Raw genomic sequence first — 24,064 nt, forward strand, 5'->3', positions numbered from 1 at the left:
CATTCAAAATGTATTGTGTAGAATAACTACCATTTGTTTTGGTCACATCAAAATATCACTCAAAAAACCATTAGGGATTTTTTTTGGCTGTGATGCTGTAAAACAACATCTCCCCGAGACCCAGAAAAAAAAATGATGTTGTAAAACACATAATTCATCTTGCCTGTGGATAAAATGACTGCTGTGAAACAATCCAAAAACTTCTGCCATGGAAATAAAACAATGTACGTTATTGCAAGAAAATCTAAGTTACCTGACAGCACCTCATCTTAACCCAATGGTTAAATCTCAAACAGTCTCTCGGATAACGATTTTTTCTTCCTCTTCCTAAGAAGGGGTTAATTATGCAATATTTGCAATATCAATGGCAATAATATTGCATAATATTGGCAATATTATGACAATATCAGTGCCATGACAGATAAAGCTATGCAATAGCACTAAAATTAACAGAACTGAGTAATAAAGCCCTTTTCTTTGAATTGTTGGCTTTTATGGGATTAAGTGAAAATCCAAAGATGGTTGTCCTCCTTTAGTGGATGTTTGCATTTAAGTTGCATTTAGTATTTTCCTGTAAGAAGTTTCCAGTGAGGGAAACTGGCTGAATCTGGATGAAATGGAGTATCCAGCAGCGTTTTCTTTCTGTTCGTTATTTTTAAACTCCCAATGACTTCATATAAATAGGTGGCTTCACGGTTTGAATGCTGTGAATTGCAACGTAAGAACAAACAAAGTCAAAAGGTAGAAACTCCTCACAGAAGCTTCTGGAAGAAAGGGTTCATTCTGCAAGAGGGCAGAAGTGTTAATATCCTCTGCACACTCTGTAACTCTTTAGATGTTATCAACCATGAACGTGAGAAGCAAGAACACAGAATAATTTCCCAGGATTCAGAATAATCTCCCAGGATTAACTGGCTATAGGGACGAACCCGAAAATTCCCTAACACCTCTTCTCCAAACACAAATACAGCTGATACATCTTCTCAGGAGATGAGCCCACTATTAACATCAACCTTTGTACGTGTGTCAGCTCTGCTTTTTTAGCACTTTTAGCCTTCAGTCTCAGTGACAGACATATCTTTCACCATTTCTAATCTCAAAAGCTTTGCAGAATTAAGTTAAATATGATGGTAAGCATCATCACTTACAGCATCGACTTTTTAAGGTGCTCAGAATGTCAGCCTTCAAGAAACAGCTAAAAAGCCTTTTCACCTTAGTTCAGAAACAGAAAAAGAGAACTTTTGGGGTTTGGGGTGGTGGTGGATTTGTGTTGGTTTTGTTTGGATTTTTTGTTTGTTTTTTTTTGTTTGGGGGAGGATGAGTTGTTTTGTTTTGGTGGGGTTTTTGGTTGGTTGGTTGGGTTTGGGTTTTTTGGGGGGTTTTTTTGGTGTTTTGGTTTGGTTGTGTTTATTTATTTACTTTTTTAACTAAAACTGCGTCAGACTGAAGTCACACCAGAAAACATATTCTGATGCTATTCTGATTTATATATCTCTCTCCATTTTGTGGGTCTGCCTGGAATGGCCAGACCTAATGAGGACGGGCATATGTTTTCACCAGGACTTGTTACAATCCTCCTGCCCTCCTGATCCCCAGGAACTGCCTCTCTGCTGCTGTGCTACAAGCCTTGGCTGATTGGTGACACTCTCTCTCCCCCAGCAACCTCCAAAATAGCCTTTGTCTGCTGTGGCCATCCTGCTGCCCTAACCAGCTGTTAAACAATGATCAAAATGGGCCAATTATTACTCCAACCAAGAAATATTCTTCCACCAGGAGTAAGAAATCACGTACATATTGCCAGTCCCAAAGTACGCAAGGAAAATTACGTTCATTAAAAATCTCCTCGTAATGACATCCTTCCTATCAAAAGGCTCAGGGATGACTGACCTTGGTGTCCAGGATTAAACCAGCATTATTTTTCTTGATTACCAGCAGCAGAATAGTGGGGAAATTATAAAGCCATTGAGAGGATTAATACAGCCCTGATCTCTCTCTCCTGGCTCTTTATCTCAAGCGATTAAAGTTCTCTAGGATAAAAAAAAAAATAAAATAAAATAAAATAGCCATGTAGCATACGCCTGCTGCCACGGAGAGAGACAGTATCAGCTCCAGCATCAGCTCCCCGTGACAGCCGGGGCAGAGGTTAATTATGCATTCTGTATATGGTTTTAATCACTTTAATCAGATCACCGCTCTGCTCTAACTTTGTAAAAGCCAGAGAAGCACTTCAGGCCTGGCCATGTTTGTTTTGAAGCAGGGGAGGGCGAGGGAGGGGAGGAAACACGGTGCATTAACCACAGATAAAACAAACAAAAAAAAAAGACAGTGCGAAACCTATCGACCGAACAGGGAGACTGAGCCCGAGCGTTTGTGTGAGCAGAGGCAGGAGCGGTCACACAGAGGACACGGGGTCCCTTCCCGCTTTGAGACGGACCCGGAGAGCTTCCCGAGCCTCTGGAACAAAGCACGTTCCCAACGCGCGCTCTTCGTGCTCCGCTCCACCTTTGTCCCCGCTCTCAGAGCCTTATACCCCAGCAGAGGCAAGGGAAAACAAGGGGAATAATTGCCCGGCAAACAGGAAAAGCCACGTTAAAAGAGACGGGACTAACTGGTTGGAAATCGCAGGAGTCAAAGCTCCGGCCTGCGACGTGGGAACAAAGGATTGCTCCTTTCAAAACTTCGGCCGGGGTTATTATCAGCTCTATTCAGTATTTTGTGCTTACATCTCACACAGACAAATCTCTCATTTATGGACATTTGATTTGAAAAGAAAGCGTTGAATAGGCCTTTTTTTTTTTTTGTCTTTAATTAAGGAATATTGGCCCTCAGGAGGAAGGGAGGAAGTGCCGTTCGTGGAATGAAGTGGGAGAGAAAAGTCTGCCTTTGTTCCCTTTGGAGCATACAGAGACATTGTTATATTCTATTTAAATTATTTTCAAACTGGGTGGCATGAGGAGAGCGTTCAGGCTTTCTCACCAGCAGCCAATATTTATTACGACATAAAAAATGTCAAACATGGATGGGTTCTGACTCTGAACAAAATGATCCCTGAGCCAAACTGATCCTCATTACAAGGCTCGCTCACACCGCCAGACATCACTTTAATACAAGGCCACATTTTCCCTGCCAGATACAGTCTTCAGGTTACTTTACTTTTATATCAGAAAGCAGAAACCCAAGAAGATCATTCAGCCCCAAATAAGCTCCTTTTCTGCACAAGCATCCGAAATATTTGACAATTCCTGTAGACTCTTCTGCAGTGTTTTATCAAGCAAGGAGAACCCTTAAAATAAATTTATTTCCTTTCATAGCAGTCCATCAATAATTCTCTCTATAATGCTTTGGATGTACCTGGCTATACACAGGGGACTTTAAAAGTGTGTGAAGATAATTTATTAATTTTATTTTTAAATCCAGCCATCTGGAGCTATAAACACATTTAGTGAATTACATAATAAGACCAATATCTAACAAAATCCTCCCATGCCTGCCCAGAGAACTCCATCATCCAATAAACCAACTCATCCTTAATCCTAAAGCTGTCATGTTCTGTTGGTTCCAGCTTTTCCCTAGGTGCATGAAAAAGCCCACATTTGAATTGCTTTTATTTCTGTTTTTCCTTCATAATCAGGGACCTGTATATTTTACCTTGAAAAATACCTGACATAGTCCAACCAAAGAACAACAACAACAAAAAAATCATGTTTTGGGGGTCAGGAAACAAGCAGGAGGAAGGAAACACAGAGATACTTTCCTGTGCCTATTTCTAAAGGCAGTTTCAGGTCCCTGACCTCACACATTCCCAGAAACATCTCGCTCTGGAAGTGTCTCTCCATCTTCCTATGGGTGGGTGGAGAGTGAGGTTTCTCTGACAATTACTGAGCATCCAGGTACCCAAGGTGGCATGAGACAGACCATGTCTTATCCCTGTCTGACCAAGTATGAAAAAGAAGGCCAAGAAGAGGAGACAGCATTTTAGCAACATCTATTTTCCTGTGAAATAACATGTCACAGTTTTGAGGCAAGAACCTCTGGCTCATTTTAGATTAGAGCTCTTCACCCATATACTTCTGAAGTCAAAAACCTGAACCAACTGGAAGATTTAAAAATTACTTTTTGACTCTAAATTATTAGCTGAGTAAAGAAAATATTTTACTTTACAAAGAAAGGTGTACAATGAGAGCACTGGTCTCCAGTTTATCTCCAGAATCCGGGGGAACTGACAAAGATAACAGGATAATTTCAGGGTTCTCTCAAAACTTGAGTTAATAAAGACAGGGTCACTTCCAAATGTCACCATCTCTTCATGCAGCAAGCACTACTGCAGTTCTAAGATAAAAACACCCCCAGCTCAAAGGTTTTGCAAGTTGATATTATCACCATCAGAAAAATCACTTTAGAGCTTAGCAAGTAATGAAACACCTTTCAAAAGCAACTTAAGAAGAGGGGAGGCAATAGCAAGGAAAACAACCTTGTTCTCGGGAAAGAGGCTGTTTTCAATAAATAAAACAAACGGCAGAACAAACCCTATTGCACAGAGAATGACCTTTAAGTGAGTCTAACCTTAGTTCAGTGTAAAGGAAATTAAAGTCTGTGGGACTGATGCAGGCATAGTCAAGAGCATCTTGTGCTGGCAGCAAGAATTCCCGTTGCTGCTTTTCTTATGACCTTTTCCATCTAGTAGGAGAAGAAAGGAAAGAGAAGAGAGACCATCTGGATTTCCTGTAGGTAAGATGCCTGTTAACATATATCATGACCCAGCTGGTAAATAAAGAAACCTTGTGACAGCCCTGGTAAGCAAAAACCTTTCCTGCTGATAGGATTTCACCAGGTGAGGTAGTAGCTCTGCATATAGTGCCCCTTCTCAATAATCTGCTCATTGTCTCCAGAGCAAATCAGATTTACCATTTATTTGCCCTTAGAGGAGCAAACTGACTGCAGACTGTCCTTTTCCCCAAGTCATTAGAAAAGTGGCCTTTCTAAGCCTGTTTCTCTAAGAAACTTTCATCTCTTCAGATGACCTTTGTCCAAAATGCTGCCTGTCCATCAGCACAGAGAGGAAGCTGGCTCTGGCAGGAGACTCTACCTCCCACCAGTTCACTGCTTATTGCAATTCACCCTCTTCCTTGAACTGTGTGCTCCAGACATGTCTTGATCTCATGCAAATGCCTTCTCCTTCCACACTTTAGTTGGTGTGAAACACCACCAACCTGCTCAACTAGATCCTTTCCAATAATCATTTCAGAATCCTATGAGAAATGAGAGTTTGAAGAGGAATTTCTAGAATGTTTTCAAAACAGTTGTGATCAGCAAGAGTTCCAGGTCAACAACCTAAAGAAACACACAACGGACACATCCCTGGAGAAACTGATTTTTTAAAAATGAGATTCCTCAGTCCCTGTATTCCTTGTGTGGAAGACTGCTAGAATAACATGAACTCCCTTTCCTCACAGAACAATTCCACTGCAACACATTTATCCAGATGGTGCAACACCTAACAGGGATTTTGAATGACACCACAATAAGGATGTTACTACAACCACAGCACCCCTGACTCTCTTCTCATGACAAATCCACAGTACCTTCATAATTGTTCCCAATGCTGTTGACAAACTCATGGCAACACCAAGGCTGCTCAAGTGGTCTGAGAACAAAGCCCATCTGTACTGGGGATGCCAAACTGGGATACACTCTGGGACTCGCTCAGTCCTTCAAATACAGCAAGAAATCTCTGCCCAGTTAGACCTCAGGGTGCAGAGAAAGTGGACACACAACTTGTCAGGAGCACTTAAAGCCTCAGATGAGTTTAAAATAATCTAATTTAAACTATTTTGTACATTCATTCTCTGATGTATTGTTCTCTCCAGTCTCCTAATCACAGGAGTCTTCTTTGTGGATGTGTTTATGTCAGCCTAGAGACTCCTCCAAGGCTTTTTCAGTACCCTATGCAGCATTCCACAAATGTTACAAATTCCCAGTTTTAAACAAGTGCTCTGTTAGATTTCACAAAGCTGTGCAAGGAAACCCAGCACTGATGATTATCTGTCCTGCCACACTCCGTGAGCTTAAGTGGCAAGAGGAGAGCAAGTTGTTGTTTCTCCAACCTGCAGAAATATCTGACTCTTCAGAATATCACACTCTTCAGAAAGTCAGTCATCTTCCCCCTTTCCTGCCCTTCACAGGGCTGGCTTGGGCAGCCTGAATGTCCACAAAGACTTTTCCTTGCAAAAATGGTCTCATTCCAGACTAGGTAACAAAGACAAATAATGTAAATAACAGTTATCTCTCGTCTCTGAAGAGGAAGGTGGTGTTCATGAAGGTCCCTCCCAGGAGCAACACAACCCATCAACCCCAGGTAGTGCACAGCACTGAATGAAGAGAGGATTAACACCAAGGGGCCTCAGTGTTCATCATCTATTTCCCTCAAACATACCCATCATTATGGATTTTCTTAATTTAAAAATGAAACGCCGTTAGACAACACCAGTAACAATTACATTTATGATAATGCTCTAACCCATTTTATGGCTCTGAAAGTCAAGTGTATTTTTTAAATCTGCATAAATTACAATACTATTAAACTCTAATTTATGTGCTACTGTGTAAAGGAGAGACTGGTTGGGCCTTTATAAGTGTGTTCCGATAGCTAGGATGTCATTTTTATGTGCACAGTGACTGTACTTTCAGTTTATTTCACAACAACATAACTTAAGTTTCAAAGTATACTAAACCATTATTTCAATATCACCAACATTATAAAATCAGCCTTCAGTAAAGCAAATGTGGATGAAGCTTAACATAACCCAGCAATGGGCACTCACAGTTGAGAGATTTTAACCTGGGCTGCACCCCTGGCAGTGTGGGCAAGAGGATGAGGGAGGGGATTCTCCCCCTCTGCTCTGGTGAGACCCCACCTGCAGTGCTGTGTCCAGCTCTGAGGCCCCCAACACAAGAAGGACATGGAGCTGCTGGAGCAATTCCAGAGGAAGCCATGGAGATGCTCCGAGGGCTGGAGCCCCTCTGCTCTGGAGCCAGGCTGGGAGAGCTGGGGGGGTTCACGTGGAGAAGAGAAGGCTCCAGGGAGACCTGAGAGCCCCTTCCAGGGCCTAAAAGGGCTCTAAGAGAGCTGGAGAGGGACTTGGGACAGGGATGTGGAGTGACAGGACAAGGGGGAATGGCTTTAATTGATGGAGGGTAAATTTACAACTAAATATTAGGAAGAAATCCTTCCCTGTGAGGGTGGGGAGGCCCTGGCACAGGTTGCCCAGAGAAGCTGTGGCTGCCCCATCCCTGGAAGTGTTCAAGGCCAGGTTGAACAAGGCTTGGAGCAACCTGGTCTAGTGGAAGGTGATTCTGTGCTGAAGCAGCTTTATCTCCTGTTGCTTAAATAAAGTTCATTTTTAAGACGACAGTTTTAATCTTATTCAACCGAAAATTCTGTTCAACAGTATTTAATAAACCCAGTACTACCAAGAGACACATATACTACACAGAAATGATACCATTTATAGGAGCAAGTTATATGGTACATTTTTCAAAGTCAGTGATTGATGACAGGCTTGTTTACTGCTCATTAATAAAAAATAAAGGCATTGCTCCTGCTGGATACTACTAAGGTTTCTTGTTTACTTTTCTCTCCAATTACTGTAATTGACCTACAACTCACTGGAGTTCTGGACATTTATTCAGAACTTTGCACAGAATGTAGCAACAATCCTTCAGTGTGGCAGCTAAATATGTCAGGATTAACATTCTGCTAAATATTCAAAGAGAAATTACACTAGTGTTGTAAGCTGGGGGTTTATGAGAGGTTTTATGCAATTTGTGGATTCTGATCAGATCTGGGACGATATAAAGGGCAAGCAAAGGTCTACCACAAATCTGTATTTATCTCCCTGCTAAGCTGAAAATAAAAATCCCACCAAATCTAAAAGTCTGGTTTGAGAAAGAATTATGTAATAGTTTGCTATATTTCTACAGGCTCTTCTCATTTGATGTCAAGCAAAACAGCAATAACTTAAAGTAGCTCCACTTGGTAGCAGGAAGGCACAACCACAGGGTGTAATGAGACCATTAGTTTGATCATTCAGGGATGCTCTTCCATCCCTGCCTTCTGCAAAGCTTGTCTTCAAATGGGAACTTAAACATCAATTCCTGACTTCTAGAAAGATTTTTTTTGTGACCACTAGATACAACCACCTGATATGCTTGGACAAGTGACTGTAGATGAGACTCTGAAAAAATCCAAACTAACTTTAAGCACAGGGAGGAAAAAGACTCTGTACCAGAACCTGCATGGAGCCCTACACAGCTTTTGGATAACAGCCTCCAAAGCTTGACAGATAGCACTTGTCTGACAGTTGTGGATGACAAACCTCTTCCCAAACTGGCCTAGCAGACATCTACACTGCACCCTGCAACCCCCTGGCAATTTAGAAGCTGCCTCAAACTGTTTTTCAAAGCAGATTTCTCTTTTTGCATAGCGATGGAATAAACACAAACTCTTCTAATTCAGTAATCAGGACAGATAATTACATCCTCTTAATTGTTTTCTTTTTCCAGCTTAGGTTCGTGTTGATGGGAGATGGTAAAATTAGTCCACGAGCCATCTGAAGTTTGCTACTTGCTGATTAAAGCCTTAATTGATTCAGAATGTTTTACAAATCAATCTCTGAATTACTTCAGGATCATGGTGGCATATTGTAAAAAAGGAATTTGCACACACTCCCTCCTCTTGTGAATGAGAATCACATTCCCATAAATCCTTAACTGCATAAACAACTTGGTTATTTTGTTTCGAAATTCACTGTTTGAGAAAATCAGAGAAAAATGGCAAAATGAGAATTACTTGCAATATAACCTGCTGTGACTTACAGAGGGTTCTTATTCCTCCTTAAACTTACTTTGCAATTTTTGAATGGATTGCATATGATACATTCTTGGGGGGGGGGGGAAGAAAAATACAGAACTGTTAGTATTGTCCCCATCTTCTGCAAAGCTCATAAAACTGTGATCTACAGCCCAATGGAAGCAATGCATTCCAAGCCAGATTTTTTTTTGATTTTCTGATTCAGTGCATTCCTTCTCTCAATCAGGATCCACACTTCTCATTGAGATTTTATATTACCTATCACACAGTTCTGGTGAGCTTTGCACATTTCCAGAGACTGCTACCCAGGATTTCCTTCTGAAACACAGATTTTAAAGTTCCCTTGGTGATCAAGGAGGAAAAGTAGAGATATCTCAGATTGTTCTTAAGGGCTCATCAAAAGGAACAACTCAGGCTGTAAAGACCAGCCCCCTCCCTTCCCAGTGCTGAATCTGCAGAGGTCACGGTGAGCATCAGACAATTTTGATGGCTCTCTTCATCCGGAATTGATTGTTCAATTCAGCTCACCTTTGCCTCATTCTAACCACAGGCCCACTACAGTTAAGGACATGGAGACCACTTAAAACACACCACTGTACCCTTAAAAAAGAAGAAGGGGCGGTTGTGTCATATTTCAAGAGCTGACAGGTCTCACAATGCATCCTGTTCCTTACAGCACACACACTGGCTGTAATAACTGTGTTCCCTTCCTTGGTTTTGTAATAGCTGTGTCAGACAAACATAATAGGATGCTAAAGTGAGCTGAACTGCAGAGGCACTTGATACAGGACAGTGTTTTTCCAGTGACCATTTCTTGTGGATTGAGAAGGGTCAGCAGCACAGACAGGATGGGGGTTTGTTGTTGGCACTCGCTGACAGAACTTTCTACAAATCCCACAGCTTGTGCTGCAGCATGAAGGTTAAATTTACTTTGGAAAATTCTTACTAAAAGATACAACTGACAAACTTTTACACCACAAATATTACTTTAGTAAATCGTAATAACTTCTGATGAATATTTCAAAGATACCACTCTGTTAAGGATAAGGATTTATGACAAACGTCTCATCTTCAGCATTAACACACAAATGAGGTTTGTACTTCCCATTCCACTGGTGTGCTGTGCCATGAAGGCTGTGTAAATATGACATTAAGATACCAAGAAGTCATCAAGGTTGTTTGTAACATTGTGAAGTGAAACTGAAATGAAGTACCTGAGTCACACAAACCTGAAATGATATAATTGACTCATTAAAACCCAGTCTTTTAAAAATTGTAATAAAGTCTCGTCAGCTGACTTCACAAGCCTCTACTTTAAACACACAGAAAATAGCTTTATTGCTTTAAAAGTAGCAAAATATAGTTCTGAGAGGAAGTTGCCTTTAAGAGCCAGTGCGTTCAAAGGCTGCAGGAAAACAGCTTGGTCATTATTCACAGTAAACTCGTAACTTGTAAGTTTTAAGTTTCACAACTCAGAAATATTTTGACAAAATTAAAAACACCTCCTCTTGTATGTGCAGTGGAAGAATGAACCAAGAAAAACACTATCTACCTGCATCTGCTAGCCATAAACAGTGTTATTTCATCCCTCTCACAGACGCTACAGAGTCTCATCCTGCCACACTAATTGGAGGTCTGTCACTTCTTCCATTACAAACACCCTTTGAAAACATTTGTAACAGCCTTGTAAAAAAAGATTTATCGGTGAATTTTAAAAATGACACTGCCTTCTCCATCTTTAAATCATCGAAAAGCCCTCCCCGAGCAGCCCAGCTGACTGCAGCAACACCATTACGAGCTACAACAAAAATGCTTTAACCACCCCAGACTTGTTTTTTCAAAATGAATTCTGCATTATACTCAAGGCAGGAACTCAGCAGTCACTAGCAAGTCCTAAAAAGATCTGCCAGATTCCATAATTCTCCCCATTAGCCTGTGAGGTGCAAGAGACCCTCTTCTTCAGTGAGCACACCAGACCTGTCAGCCCCAGTGGAATCCCTGCCTTCCCCTCCTCACCACCTCCAACGCAAGACTTTGTGTTTGCTGATGACATGGCCCAGAGTGTTGCTTTTAAAAGCCTCCCAGGCCCTCGAAGTTACAACACACCGTATCAATCACACAAAAAAAGTGACTGATATCCTTCCCAAAAAAACTAATGGCAACTGTTAATCCAAACTCTACTAAGATGCTTTCAATATTAAGCAGCCTGACCCATGGACTGCATTTGTATTTCTTGCAAGACGCTTCTTGAAGAGTTAAAATTTAGAGGAGAGGTAAAATTTAAATGCCATCTTGAGGGTGAAAAAACATAATACTGTCTAAGTCTAATGCACTGCTTCTTTCACTAGGGAAAAAAAAAATCCTCCTCTTTTTTAATTCCCCATAACTTTTTGGGTACTGGCTATTTGCATTGCTTGTCTTTCCACAGTTAAAGGAAAGTGTTAAGCATCTGGTTAAACCACCTCTCCCTTAAAACATACCTGCTGCATCAACTAGCAATGAACCAATAAGTTGAGTATTTTTTAGAAAAGCTTTTAAAATACTTGCATGGTACAGATATTTTTGTCATGGAGGCCATAAACCAGTTCCTAAGCCAAAATTATTAGAAATAAGTATTATGGTAGTGGAACGAGCAGAATTCTCTATCAAATTCACCAAGGGAATAACTGTAAGTGAAAGAATATTAATTTAGAGGAAGAATCAATGAGCAACAAAACCACTAACATTACAATGACCACAAAATCCAGGTAAACAGAAATATTGTCTAAAGGCAAAAGAGTTCCTCAAACGATTAAACAAATGACTCCTGTTGCACCAAAGATAAGAAACAATATTTGCAAAGCACATTTCTATAAATCTTCCCAGTAAATTCCATGGTGTTTTACAGTTAAGAGCAGATCAGATAGGTCAGCATGATGTTTGAGATCAATACAATAATAATACATTGGAGTATAAGCAACCATACACAATTCTATTTGAAAGCACAAAATTGGTCCAAAAGTGATGAGTCTATAATCACAACATGCACAACAAAACAAACCCTCAGGCTCCAAGTTCACAAGCTATTTAGAGATATGTGAAAGCACTCTGCATTTGTATTAAAATACACATGTAAGTAAGCAGAGCTCGGAAAGAAGACATTTTTTTCAGTTTGCTCTACTTTTATCACTGCTTGCATCTGAAGTTTCCATTTTAAATCACGGAACAAAACAAACCTTAAGATTTTTCAGCTAAAAAAAACCCAAACCTCCCACGTAACCTTTGCTTTGTGAGATAAAGATCACCAAATGAAATTAAGTCACTTTACAGCATTTCTTGGCCTTGTTCCAGGGCGATGTGGAAAGAAACATTTGTCATAACCACTTACAATTGGAAAAGAACAGGAAAAGATCACTATTAATGACTCAGCATCACCTGGCACAGGGGACTTTGGAGACCTGTCACTGTTCAATGACAACAGTGATGGACCTGGGATAATCTTCTGTATTAAAGAGGAGTGAGATGCACCAAGTTCTCTGCGCAGAGGAATTTACAGCCTAAAAAGGGAGATATTTATTCCACCTCCTTTGATACGATAGGCCCACTTGAATTATCTTGCTTCTTGGGGTCTTTTTGGTTGGTTGGTTGATTGATGGGCTGGGGGGGATCGGATGAGCCTGGCACATCTGCAAGATCCTCTTTTCACACTATTATCCTCAGCATATTCACTTCTTGGTTTCATGGGCCTTTTTAGCTCGCTTTTACTGACCTGATTTAATATTCATAATCACCTTGAAAAGGCCATCTGCAATTTTAATCACTCACTACCAATTACTTTCTTTAATAGCTCTGACAGTATCACTCACAGATATCTGATAAATCCACAAGGATAGCTGAAGGCAGCACAGGCTTTGCAGTTCCTTTCCCAGCATTTGCAGAAGGTACAACACTGCTGGCTTTTTAAGCCTCCATCAAGTCCTTACTAAGCCAGGTTTATGAGTAGAACAAAATGCAGCTACTAAGGAGTGAAACAGCAAACTTCTCCTTTTATCCCTCCTTAGTGCATAAGGAGCAAGTGGAGAATAAAAAGAACCACCAGACACAACTTCTCTCTTTCATTCTTTATCCAACACAATGTCCACTGCAGAACTTTTTCCTACAGACAACAGCAGAAGCTACTTATCCTCAGCTTGTAAAGATATTTAACAGCAAATATAGCTGGAGAAAATTGAGTAACAATTTTGCACAAATGAGGCCTTAGAGACCAGGACGTTGTGTGCATTTTCCTGGTTGCTGTGCTCCATTTTTATCACAGAAAGCTTACAGTCCTTTAAAGATACACTATTTAACAATGATGTTCTCCCAGATTACAGGAGCTGTAAGTTCATTCCCACATTCCACAGCTAGAATGAATTTTCCATCCTAAAAAGGCAGAGTTCTGGACTATGGATTATTTTTAAAGGGTTTAAAAGCGTAGACAATAGCCTGCACGTGAAAAGAAATCAGTGTTTCCATCAACTTACAGCACAGTCTGTAGGGGGGAAAAAAAACCCAACCAGACCTTGGATTACTCTGATGTCTCACCACTCCCCAGCTGCAAAGTACAATATGTGAAAGCGAGCGGTACAAAAGCGAGGGATAACGAACATCCTGGATTGGCAATTTACAGCTCCCACGGCACAGCCACGGGGACAGGAAATCGATGCAGCTCTTACACACATCAGGTGAGGCAACCCGGGTTATGGCCAGCTCTGAGCTTCTCTTCCTATTACAAATCGGGGAAGGAAAAACCAATTATTCTATATTATTTTAAAATTCATAGCAAGTCCTTACTCAAATCTAAAAGAAGAATATTTATAGCTCTACAGGTGACCTTGAGTCTTGCCTGTCCTGACTCTCCAGTGCTCGGGTTGCAGTTGTAATCACTGTTTCTCCATTTTTGTCCACACACAGGCTGTTGTCTGCACTTCCACAATTACTTGGACAAATCACGTTTATCTGGCAGAAGGATGAGACAGACATCCGAGGAGCTTCCATTCTTGTTCAATTTTACTGTTTTATGATGTATATTGAGAAGAAATTAAAAACATCTTTTATATGAAGAGCTTTAAAAATGATAACCCTGAAGCAACCATATGTTTGTGAAAGCTTGAGATGAAAATGAGCTTTTGTAAATATGCTGGGAGGGCAGCTCTGCCATGCAGACCTTTAGCATGTCTAAGACAATCTTCAGGATATATTTAGGCTTTTGCAGTAACTAAGCGCAAAACGTATTCTACTAAACATCTGGTTTGACCATATTTATTATTCCTTATCTATGTTGTTTATAAGACATTTCAGGCTTGCCTAACACGACAGTTTAAAGAATTCTATCAAACAGTTCCTAAATTACTTCTTTTCTAAATTGAAAAGCGAGTCCTTCTCCTATGAATAAAAAAAAAAAAAGAAAACCCACTCAACATGCTGCAAATTTATCCAGTTCATAAGAAATAAGATGCTCCTCATTATCCTCCTAAGTAAGTGCTTTGTATCCTTTTACCCTCTTGCTCACAGACCAGTCAAGACAACTCATGTAATTCCAGACCAGCACATGTACAACTGAATCACAGAATATCCTGAGTTGGAAGGGACTCACAAGCATCACCAAAATCCAACTCCTGGCATGTTTTTCTCTAAATGTGGGGTTTTTTCCCTTCAAATAGCATATTTAAGCTCAAGTTCACTTCAGTAAGTTACAGATTCTTACTGTTTTTAGTCAAAAGCACCTTCAGAAGGGTTTAGCAACTTAAAAGAAGTGAAAATTATACTTTAAAGACATCCCACTGTGTAAAGATGGGAAACAAAGCAAAATACTTCAAGTCAGCTACTTGGAATACTCCAGGAGTTTGGCACAGCAGAAGGGGACTCATAAGAAACCATGTTCAAAAGGGGTAAATTAATAAGCCAGTCTCCAGTAGCTGCTCCTCCTAAAGCTTCAGCATTATGATTCTTATATAAACTAAAACATGAATCCCTTTACAAATGCCTACAAATCACTGCCCTTCTGTCTGCTCTGGAAGTGTTTAGAAAGTGCAATTGGATCTGGGGTGTACATGATAAAGAAATTAAGAGTTCTAGGGAAAAGACAGTCTGCCATACTGACAACCCCTGGAAAATGCCAGCATTGAATATTACTGGACTTAAATTTTATGTTTTATGATTCCTATTACTGGTACCATATTATTCACCTACATACTCAATCTAGTTTTTGTAACATTATCAGTACATATTAAAAAGCTTTTCAAAGATCCCACAGTTCTACTCCAACTTACAGGTATGGACAGGAACCACTTCTCTCATGCCAACAATTAGAACTAATCATGAGCACAAAGTAGTTACACAAGAGTGAGAAAATTCACTTCTCACTGCACTGAAATGGAAACGAGAAACTAAATAGAAATATGTTCATGGTAGAATGTGGTTGAATTGGAATTGGACTACACTATCCATTTTACCATTTTTGCCCATGAAAGATGATTCAATCTTGAGTAACCAACACCATCTTTTTATGTCTGATCAAAACAATGTTTATTCCAACAGCTCCCTTTTATCTTATTCCACCCTGGAGTATTAGTACAAGATTGACTGAAGAAAAATATTGATCAAAAACTACACTTTCTTTGTAAATTCTGCAGTATTATTTAAAAACATTGTAGGTGGACCAGTGAGATTGAAAAAGTCTGTCTGTTGAACAAGCAATACTTTTCTGTCCAGCGAAGTTTTCTGGCATTTCTCTTATGCTGGTCCTCCAACAAATCATCTCAGTTTGTTCAAGATGGCATTTTCCTGGCTGGCATGTATAATTGATGTGTGTCACATTTTATAAAATGATTGCGAGGTAAATTCAATTTTCTCTTTTCCTTGTTTGTGTCCTCTAAGAATCCCTTATCTCCACATATCAATTACAGAGCAGTGACAGAGATGGGATACAAATCACTGCGATGAATGTAATAGCAAAAGTGATTAGGGATAGGGAGAGATTAATTGCATGTGTCAGATATAAATAACGGGTTTAGGAGACAACCCGGGATTTGGAGCATGTGTGTGTGTGTGTGTGAGCATTCCAGATCTTACAGACAAAACCCCAAACCTTGTGAACAGACAAGTGGAACAAGAAGCCATGTTAAAATAACACGTTTGATTATAGAAACTTCAGCTTTTGCCACTTTTTCAGAGCAAAATGCATAATGGATGTGCATATGCTGAAGGAACAGACACTCCACTCGGGTGCAGTTCCACAGCTTCACCAGACACTGAGGAGTCCCCATAACAACAGGGTTGTATTGTTGCATTTGGGAGAAAAGGAAATAACTATTCTTCCCATAAACCATGTATTTAAAGCTTCATTACATTTGTTGATGCAATATGATGAAAATTAAGTGCCAGATATTTAAGTATGTTTTATGCTGATTTTGGCTACGTTCCCTTCAATAGTAAGGCTGAAATAATCTTACAGACAGTTCATTTTAACATCTTTTCATTGCAAAGACTACCAGCAGAGGAGACACTGGTTGTCTGGGACAGGGGCTGCAGCAGATGCACCATGTGTGGCAATAAGTATTATCAAAAATAGTGCAGAGGAAGAGGAAATTAGAGACCAAATAATATTTCTGCTATTTATCAGGAAAAGCACTGATAGAATATCTGAGGAAACCCAAAGAAAAGCCTGAGCTGCCACAGAGGTTTCTTGGTTCACCTTTATTATTCCTGCAGTTTAGCAATCTATCATTTTAACCACAGATTTCCCTCTATGTCACTACAGTCAAAAGTGAGGAAAGTTTTCCTTTAAGGAGAAGAAAAGTAGAGAATTATGGAAGAGATCTGGCTGATGCTTCAAAAAAACCCCAACAATGAATCTGGAGTCTAAGAATGCTGATAAATCCTGAACATCATCTGTTATTTTTTTGTAATGCATATAAAATCAGTCTATACTGCAGTACAGTGTTGCTTTTGCAGTAGATAATAGAGTAAACCATAGAGAATATCACCCTCCACTGAAATTTCCAGCTCCGGATAAAGCTTAAACTAACATTTGTTCCAATATATCAAATCCAAATCTTTAACAGTAACTCAATTTAGTCCTTTTTCTTATAGCTATTATTGTTACTAAAGTGAATTTGACTTAAATATATACATCCATCTCAAAAGGATGGTTAAGTTGCACTCTGCTCTTGAAATAATAAGAAAAAAGATCCCCATTTAAAAATGTACATCATTTAGAATTAGAGCAGACTGGAGCTACAACTAAAGAAGCATTTAGACACTGTTTTACCAGGGTATTAAAGATGGCATTTACCCAGAACGTGTCCTTAAGGTTCAGTTTTAAACCCCAAGCACTTCTACAGTCTCCTTCAAATTAACATTCAGGATGACAGAGGAATGTTAAGTGTCAATCGAAGCAGAAGGCACACATTTACTCATGTAACCACACTATGATATCCTTCCTGGAAATCCTGCCTGACAAAGAGAAAAGCAAAACCTTTGAGGAAATGGGAAACAAATGTGATCATTTCAAAGAGAGACTTAAAATCAGTCTCTGAGTTGTGCTATGTTGGACTTCCCCAGTATTTGGTCACAACCTCAGGCAATCAGGTAAAAAAACCCCAAAAAGTAGGGAAAAAGAAAAAAAAAAAAAACATCACTGAAGCACTAATTTCACCTCAACAGCATTGACCTGGAGAGGCTGAGAGAAGTAAATTCTGTTGGCATGAACTAAAACCAGCTTGACAAGTCTATAGAGCTTGTGTGCATTTGACGTCAGAATGGAAATATCTGTTCCCTGGGGGTGCCAGCCCATTCCTTTTTTCCTTTTTCCTGCCTACACCTGAAAGCTGGAACTAGCTATGAAAAATTCATGCAGCAGAATGCTTCAAACGTATCCATGAAGGATCCTCAACATCTGCTGACTTGAACAAACCCTGACGGTTAATATGAAGAATTATGTTAGTGAAATGCTCTCTTCCAGAGAGGAAAATGTCTGCCCAGAATCTTCTGAAAACTTATCTTCTTACCAAACCTGACAGAAGGATGTCAAGAGGAACATCCTACCAAATACACCGACAGGTAACACGACACTTTCCCCCCACCTCTTTCCTAACAACATAAAGAATACTTAATTCTTACAGACACTAAAAGTGACCTAAACAATCTTGTGCAATCATGAGAACATTTCTTCATAACAGAAAACAAACCAAAGAAGAACTTGGGGGCAAATTCAGTCCCTGCAAGCCTGAAATGGGACTTTTCCTGTCTGTAAAATTTATACTTCGGTGCATTAAATTGAAGAACAAAATAGGCACCAACCAGAGACAAATGGGGTCTATTTAGCCTCATGTCAATGTCTGCCATAACAACATAAAATTCGTCTGGTTGCAAGTGGAAGTTGGGCAGAACAACATGACACCCTCATACTTTAAATTAATTGCAATACAACCAAGCCAGGAGTTTAATTTTTAGTCCCCAACTTTTTTATTTTTTTCTTTTTAACTTTTTTTTTAAAAGCATTGCCAGTGCCCAAGGGAAAAATTTATCTTCGTTAAATGATAATTGGCTTTATTATCTTTGACTCTTCAGAAATGCTGGCTGGCAAGGTTTTTAAAATTTTCATCAATCTTGTTTTCTGTTTTCACAAAGCCTGCATCAGAAAATGACATCAGGCTGCAGAACACTCTGTATCTCCCAGTGTTACCAACAGGTCTGGAGACTATCTAATTTACTAATAAATCTATTGAGGCGACATGCATCTCAATATTTCACAGCTTAACAAGAAGGTCCAGGAGCAAGGCCCTGAATTGCAGTTCCAGACGATTAGCGCCACAAAACCAATTGAGGCAGGAGCATCTAAGCTGTCAGAACAGCTTACACACACCCACCTTTTGCAAACCTGCCATTTAAATCATTTACTGAGGCACACTTGCTCCAATTTTTCATAGAATACCTCAAAAGTAGCCACACAGGCTGCTAAAAGTTTCTAGGCCTGGGCCGGCGGCGCTCACAGCGGCAGCGTTGCTTTGATGTTAATAATAGAACCATCTCAGCAGGGCTTTGCAAACTTCTCCTCAAGTGGCACCAGAGCCTGGCCGTGGTGTCACATCGTAAAGGAACAAGGACACGCATTGCGCTCACCGCAGTAAATACCTCGGCCAGCTCCTCGCCGTAATAAAAAGCTCCCTATGAATCTTTCATTATTTTCCCCTCCTAATAAACCTACTTAAACTCTTGACTTCTCCACCAGAAATCCTTGTGGTTTCATTAAGGAGCTCGTAGCTCCCCCTTTCTTCCCAAAGAAACGTTCACGTAAAAGCGGCGCGGCCTACAGCAAAGTAACGTGTATAGTATTCTTTTCTGTTCTGTTTGAGTGTTTCTGGGGAGTTTTGGTTGGTCTTTTTTTTTTTTTTTTAATCACTATTTTTGGAGGATTTGGGGTTTTGAGGATTTTTGTTTGGTTGGGTTGTTTTGTTTGTTTGTTTTTAGGATCCATACTACAACCACGACAGTTTTGGTGCAGAGTTTCAGAGAAATTATCTGCTACACTGAGTATGGCCTTCAAGGAAATAAAGAGTTTTATGATGGCCTTACTTGAATTAACACTTCCATCTTCAGGTGCCCTGCCAACACTGGTAAGATCAAAAGAATGTCACCTTACTCCCTGACAAGCCAGAATCTTTGGGAAGAGACCTGACCATCTGTGCTGCAGTGTTATGTCTGTCTGCGGGAGAAGAGGCACATGAAAGAAAAAAGCCTAAAGACTGAAGGATACATTTAGGATACCATCATCAAATCTATTGTTCAATAAATGGAAAAAGGAAAAAAAACATTTAGGATTTCCCAACTGTTACTGAAATTACACTGAAACTGTATTTACCAGTACAATTGGTAAATACTGAAATATGTAATCCCAAGGCTTGTACCAGCCCAGTGAGAGATGAATTCTCACACCACTCTGATCAAGTTAGGCAAGATTTTCATTAGAGTAGTATACAGTTCAACTCATTTTAAGACATTTTAAATTTAGGACTAATTTATGACATCTCTAATTTCTGATGTGATGTTATTCCTGATATGCTGCCTGTTGGACATAATTTTTATCTCACCAAAGTCTGTCACCTCAAAGATGATTTAGTCCTCTTGAAATCACTGGAGACATGTCCACTGGAAAGAAACAACCGTGCTTTTCAAGCGCAGTTGGATGGACCTCGCACTGTGACCCAGACTTTCAAATTAAGACACATGGTTTCAGGGCAGGCATGCAGAACACTGGTGTTTAACCAAGCTGGGGACTTGGCTGTTAAGGAAAAATACTGCTCAGCATTTGCATCTTCTCCCAGAGTGACCATCTCTACAGGCTAATAAATCTTCAGTGCCTTTGCACTGAGGGTGCGCACGGACTGAACCGTCACAGCGACGCTGAAGACACCAACGTGGCCCAAAGAGCTGATCCTTTTCACTGCACCCAGGCACTCTGTTGCCTTCATTTTCCATGTCTGAACAACCTCAGAACATAGAGAGAAAGCAAACCCAAGCACAGCAAAAGCACCTGAAGGCTGTCTTTGGAAGCTGTTTCCCAGCTTTCCAGGGTTAAGTTTGTAATCACGGGCGATGGGTGGGTGTAAGACTTCATGGTGTTGGGACTTTGAGTTCTCAGTTTCACAGAATACTCTGAGTTGGAAGGGACTCACCAGGATCATCAAGTCACCAGCTCTTAAGTAAAAGGCCCATACAGGGATCAAACCCACAACCTTGTTATCAGCACTAACCAACTGAGTTAATCTCAGGTTAGATTGACATGAAACAAAATGTCTTTACCACTAATACTCAGAGCCCTGCTAGAGAATTCATTGTGACTGGAGCTTTTAGATTGTTTTTGAAACATGTTCAACACCCTCTAATCTTTATATTCCACATGTATCAAAAACAGTTATTAATTGAAGGATAGTTCAGTGTATTTTCCAGATGTTGCTCAAGCTCCATTTACCTTCAGCCACAATTCAACACTGACTTTAACCTGCAAAATGAGGCCCTGTAACTCCTCTCCTGCTTAGCTCAGAGCCAGACCTTTCTCCTGCTGTCAGTCTTGTATTTTGTAGCAGAACAGGACAGCTTACAGCTTTCTCAGCTGGTAGAATGATTCTGCAAATGTGCTTTTCTTCCAAGCTGGAGCAAATCTGACACCAGTCTCCTTCAAGGAATAACGAGCTCTGCATATCTAACGCTGCTCTCAGTGAATGACTGCCCTGGGAATTATCCGGAGGTTTTTTCCTCCTGCCCTCAATAACAGTGGAAATGTGCAGCTGAGTCATGGAGCAAGGTTGAACTCAATAATTAATATATAATCTACTCGCACAGAGATTGGATATTCCACTTCACTTGTGGTTCATTTCGTTTTGGTTAAACTGGTTTTAAATTTTATACATGTCCTAATGGAAAATTACAAGTGTCATCCCTCCTAACATCCAATAAGATGCAGACAGTGCAATTCAACGTGGTATCTTCCTCACCTGGATGTACCTTTAACAATCTGTTTCCAACTTCTTGCCTGAATTCTTTATTAGTCTCCCAAAATATATCATTTTTTTGCAACCATTCTCTGCATATTGCTTCAGGACTATATTTTTGCCTGATTATTTTCTGTTACTGGACCAAAAAGGTTTATTCACTTCCATGTAATGGATCACATGTTTCTTCCCCAGGTCAAAGTTTAAACTGACCAGTTTAATCTCATTTTCCTTAGACTCTAATGCCTTATAGCCAATGCCTTCCTTCAACACACAGTGTTAATAATCCTGGATATCAAGGTGTCAATTTAAAAACCTCATTGGTTGATATTAATTTTAAAAGCGAATCCATTTCTGGCTTTCCATCTTGTCTCGTCCTTCTTTTTCTTTTATCCATTTTATCCTTCCTATTTTCCATATTCCAGATAGACTTTGCATTCATGGTATCAAGGCTGTAAGCATTTTGGAGTGTTTTCTTTCCCATATGCCTGTACTATGCTTTGCATAGCACTTGTTATGCATGCATGATCACAGACTATTTCTAGCATTAATTAAGATATGAAATTATAGTGGGAAGTATGTTATTGGTCACATAATACAAACAATACAAATTTGCTTTAAAAATGAAATTACTAAAGTGTTAGCAAACCTCTTCATACTGTCAGAAATAATAATGTTTACAATCTACATGCCACAGTACAGGCAGAATTCACAAGTGGATTTGGAATATTATTTCCACTTCAGAAAGATATACATAAACCCCCTGAGCAGTTAATTTAGTTTAGATACTTATCCAGAAGAGAAAAACAAAGGTTTGTCATTCCTGCCTGTCAAACCATCCAGCTGCTGCCCCCAGTTATCCCAGTCCCACAACCAGCACTTCCACTGCCTGGGCAAGAATGGCTTTCCTTGAAATCCCATCAGGAATTTCAGCAGAAGAATCACATTTTCTTAAAAATTAAATGTTCCACAGGACCATAATGTTTTAGATGAACTTCTGACAAACATAAGCATAGTTGCAAAACCAATTTGCCAGATTTCCTGCCCAGAAACCCAGACTCCCACGTTTTGCTATTGTAAGGAAGTGAGCCAACAGGGATTCTCCCAAATCTAATGGTACCCAAGATGAAGACATGTCTGGCATCTCATCATGCCAAGTGATCTAGAGCTGAGTCCTGCATCTTTTCAAAGCCCAAACCACAAGAGCAGCCTGTCAGTGAAGCTGCCACTGTCATCAACAATGTACCCCATCAGCTCTTCCTTGTCTCCACAATCAGAACTACAAACCTCCCTGTCCCCACAGCAGAACAACACACTCCCTATCTCCCTGCTACATTAAAAATACCTTTGTCAAATGGCTCAGAAAAGGAGTCAAACCATTCTACACATTTAGAATATTAATTTTTCATACAAACACGTTTACTAAATGTTTTCCAGTCGTTTACACATGTACACTTTTGCTGAACGTGCACATCAGCATATTTAGTGTGCAGTCATCTCTCTGACCCCAGGGCTCTGCTGCTTTTCCCTCCACTTTGCTGCAAAAGCCACTCCTGAAATACCTCTGTAATGGTGGTGTTAATACAATTTGTGTAATGTAAAATAATAAGTAATAACAATGAAATGCATGTTCCCTGGGACTCTGTGATAACTCCAGGTAAAAACAATGCCATAGACTGGGAATAGATTCATAAATAAATTTGCACTCAGAAGAGTGACTTGTTTACTTACTCACAATGGAAAACAACACATTATAAACCCCTGCATTAAAAAGAAATTATAATCACAACTTCACAATAAACAGTGAGGAATATCACCATGTACCTGCCTGGCACAAAATAAACCACCAGACAAAAGGTTCTGAGGGTGATTTGTCGAGGGCATACACTCTCTTAGGTCCCTCTTACTACACAAGGAGTTCAGTGTGCTCCAAACCAAGCTGACCTCCTTTAGAGGTCCAGTCCTTTGTTAGCAAGGCCCTTTTTATTAGGGCAGCCTTTGTGAATCCTGTCTGCAGCCTCAGTGTGAGAGCATATTATCCACAATTTGGATACTCACTTGCTACGTTGAGATGAATAAAGGGACTTGTCTTGTTCTCCCCATTCTTTTCATTGACTGCCTGGACATAATAACCTCCTGCGTCGGTCACTGATGTTCCAAGGATCACCAGCTGATTCTCCAGTGTGATGGCTCTGTTTAGGACAGAGAAAGATCACATTAATACCAGAAGGATGTTATCCACCAGGCAAAAACCATACAACACTTCAGACTTGACAGAGTGATACGATATTCACTGGTCACCTAAATAAAGATGCTGCGGAATCAAAACAAGCCTGATTTCAAACTCATTTACAGGAAATAAAGATCTTAGATGCCTCTAGGCCTTTTCTCTGTTTAGATCACATAATATGTTTATGGTGACACGCAGAAAGCTACAACACGTGAAACTAGGACAGTTTAAAAGGCAATAAGAAGTTACACAAGAAACAACAAATGACACCAGAGACCAACAGCCTGCAAACTGCCCCACTGTGGGTTGATGACAGTCCTGGCCAGCATCAGCTGCTGCAAAGGCAGTTTTATTGAAAACCTTCTCAACTAGTGAAAGGCAGAGTATTAAAGAGTGACACTTAGGGAATAACACACAGTTCATTGAGAAAGGAAAGTAAAAATCAAAGGCAGC

The 24,064-nt window shown here is 40.0% G+C and overlaps 1 protein-coding gene across 1 annotated transcript in view; it reads right to left on the minus strand.

Annotated features, from left to right (window-relative positions):
- SDK1 (sidekick cell adhesion molecule 1) overlaps positions 1-23,573 on the minus strand; it is a gene marked incomplete at its 5' end in the record, with an annotated part of 210,307 nt that extends 186,734 nt beyond the window's left edge. The window contains one exon of the mRNA XM_039381463.1: positions 23,440-23,573. Coding sequence (XP_039237397.1) covers positions 23,440-23,573 — 134 coding nt within the window. The remainder of the gene's footprint in view (positions 1-23,439) is intronic.
- Positions 23,574-24,064: the final 491 nt, after the last annotated feature.

This window comes from Pipra filicauda, unplaced genomic scaffold, assembly GCF_003945595.2.
Source record: "Pipra filicauda isolate LSUMZ 115617 unplaced genomic scaffold, ASM394559v2 scaffold226_size1812527_pilon, whole genome shotgun sequence".
NCBI lineage: Eukaryota > Metazoa > Chordata > Aves > Passeriformes > Pipridae > Pipra > Pipra filicauda.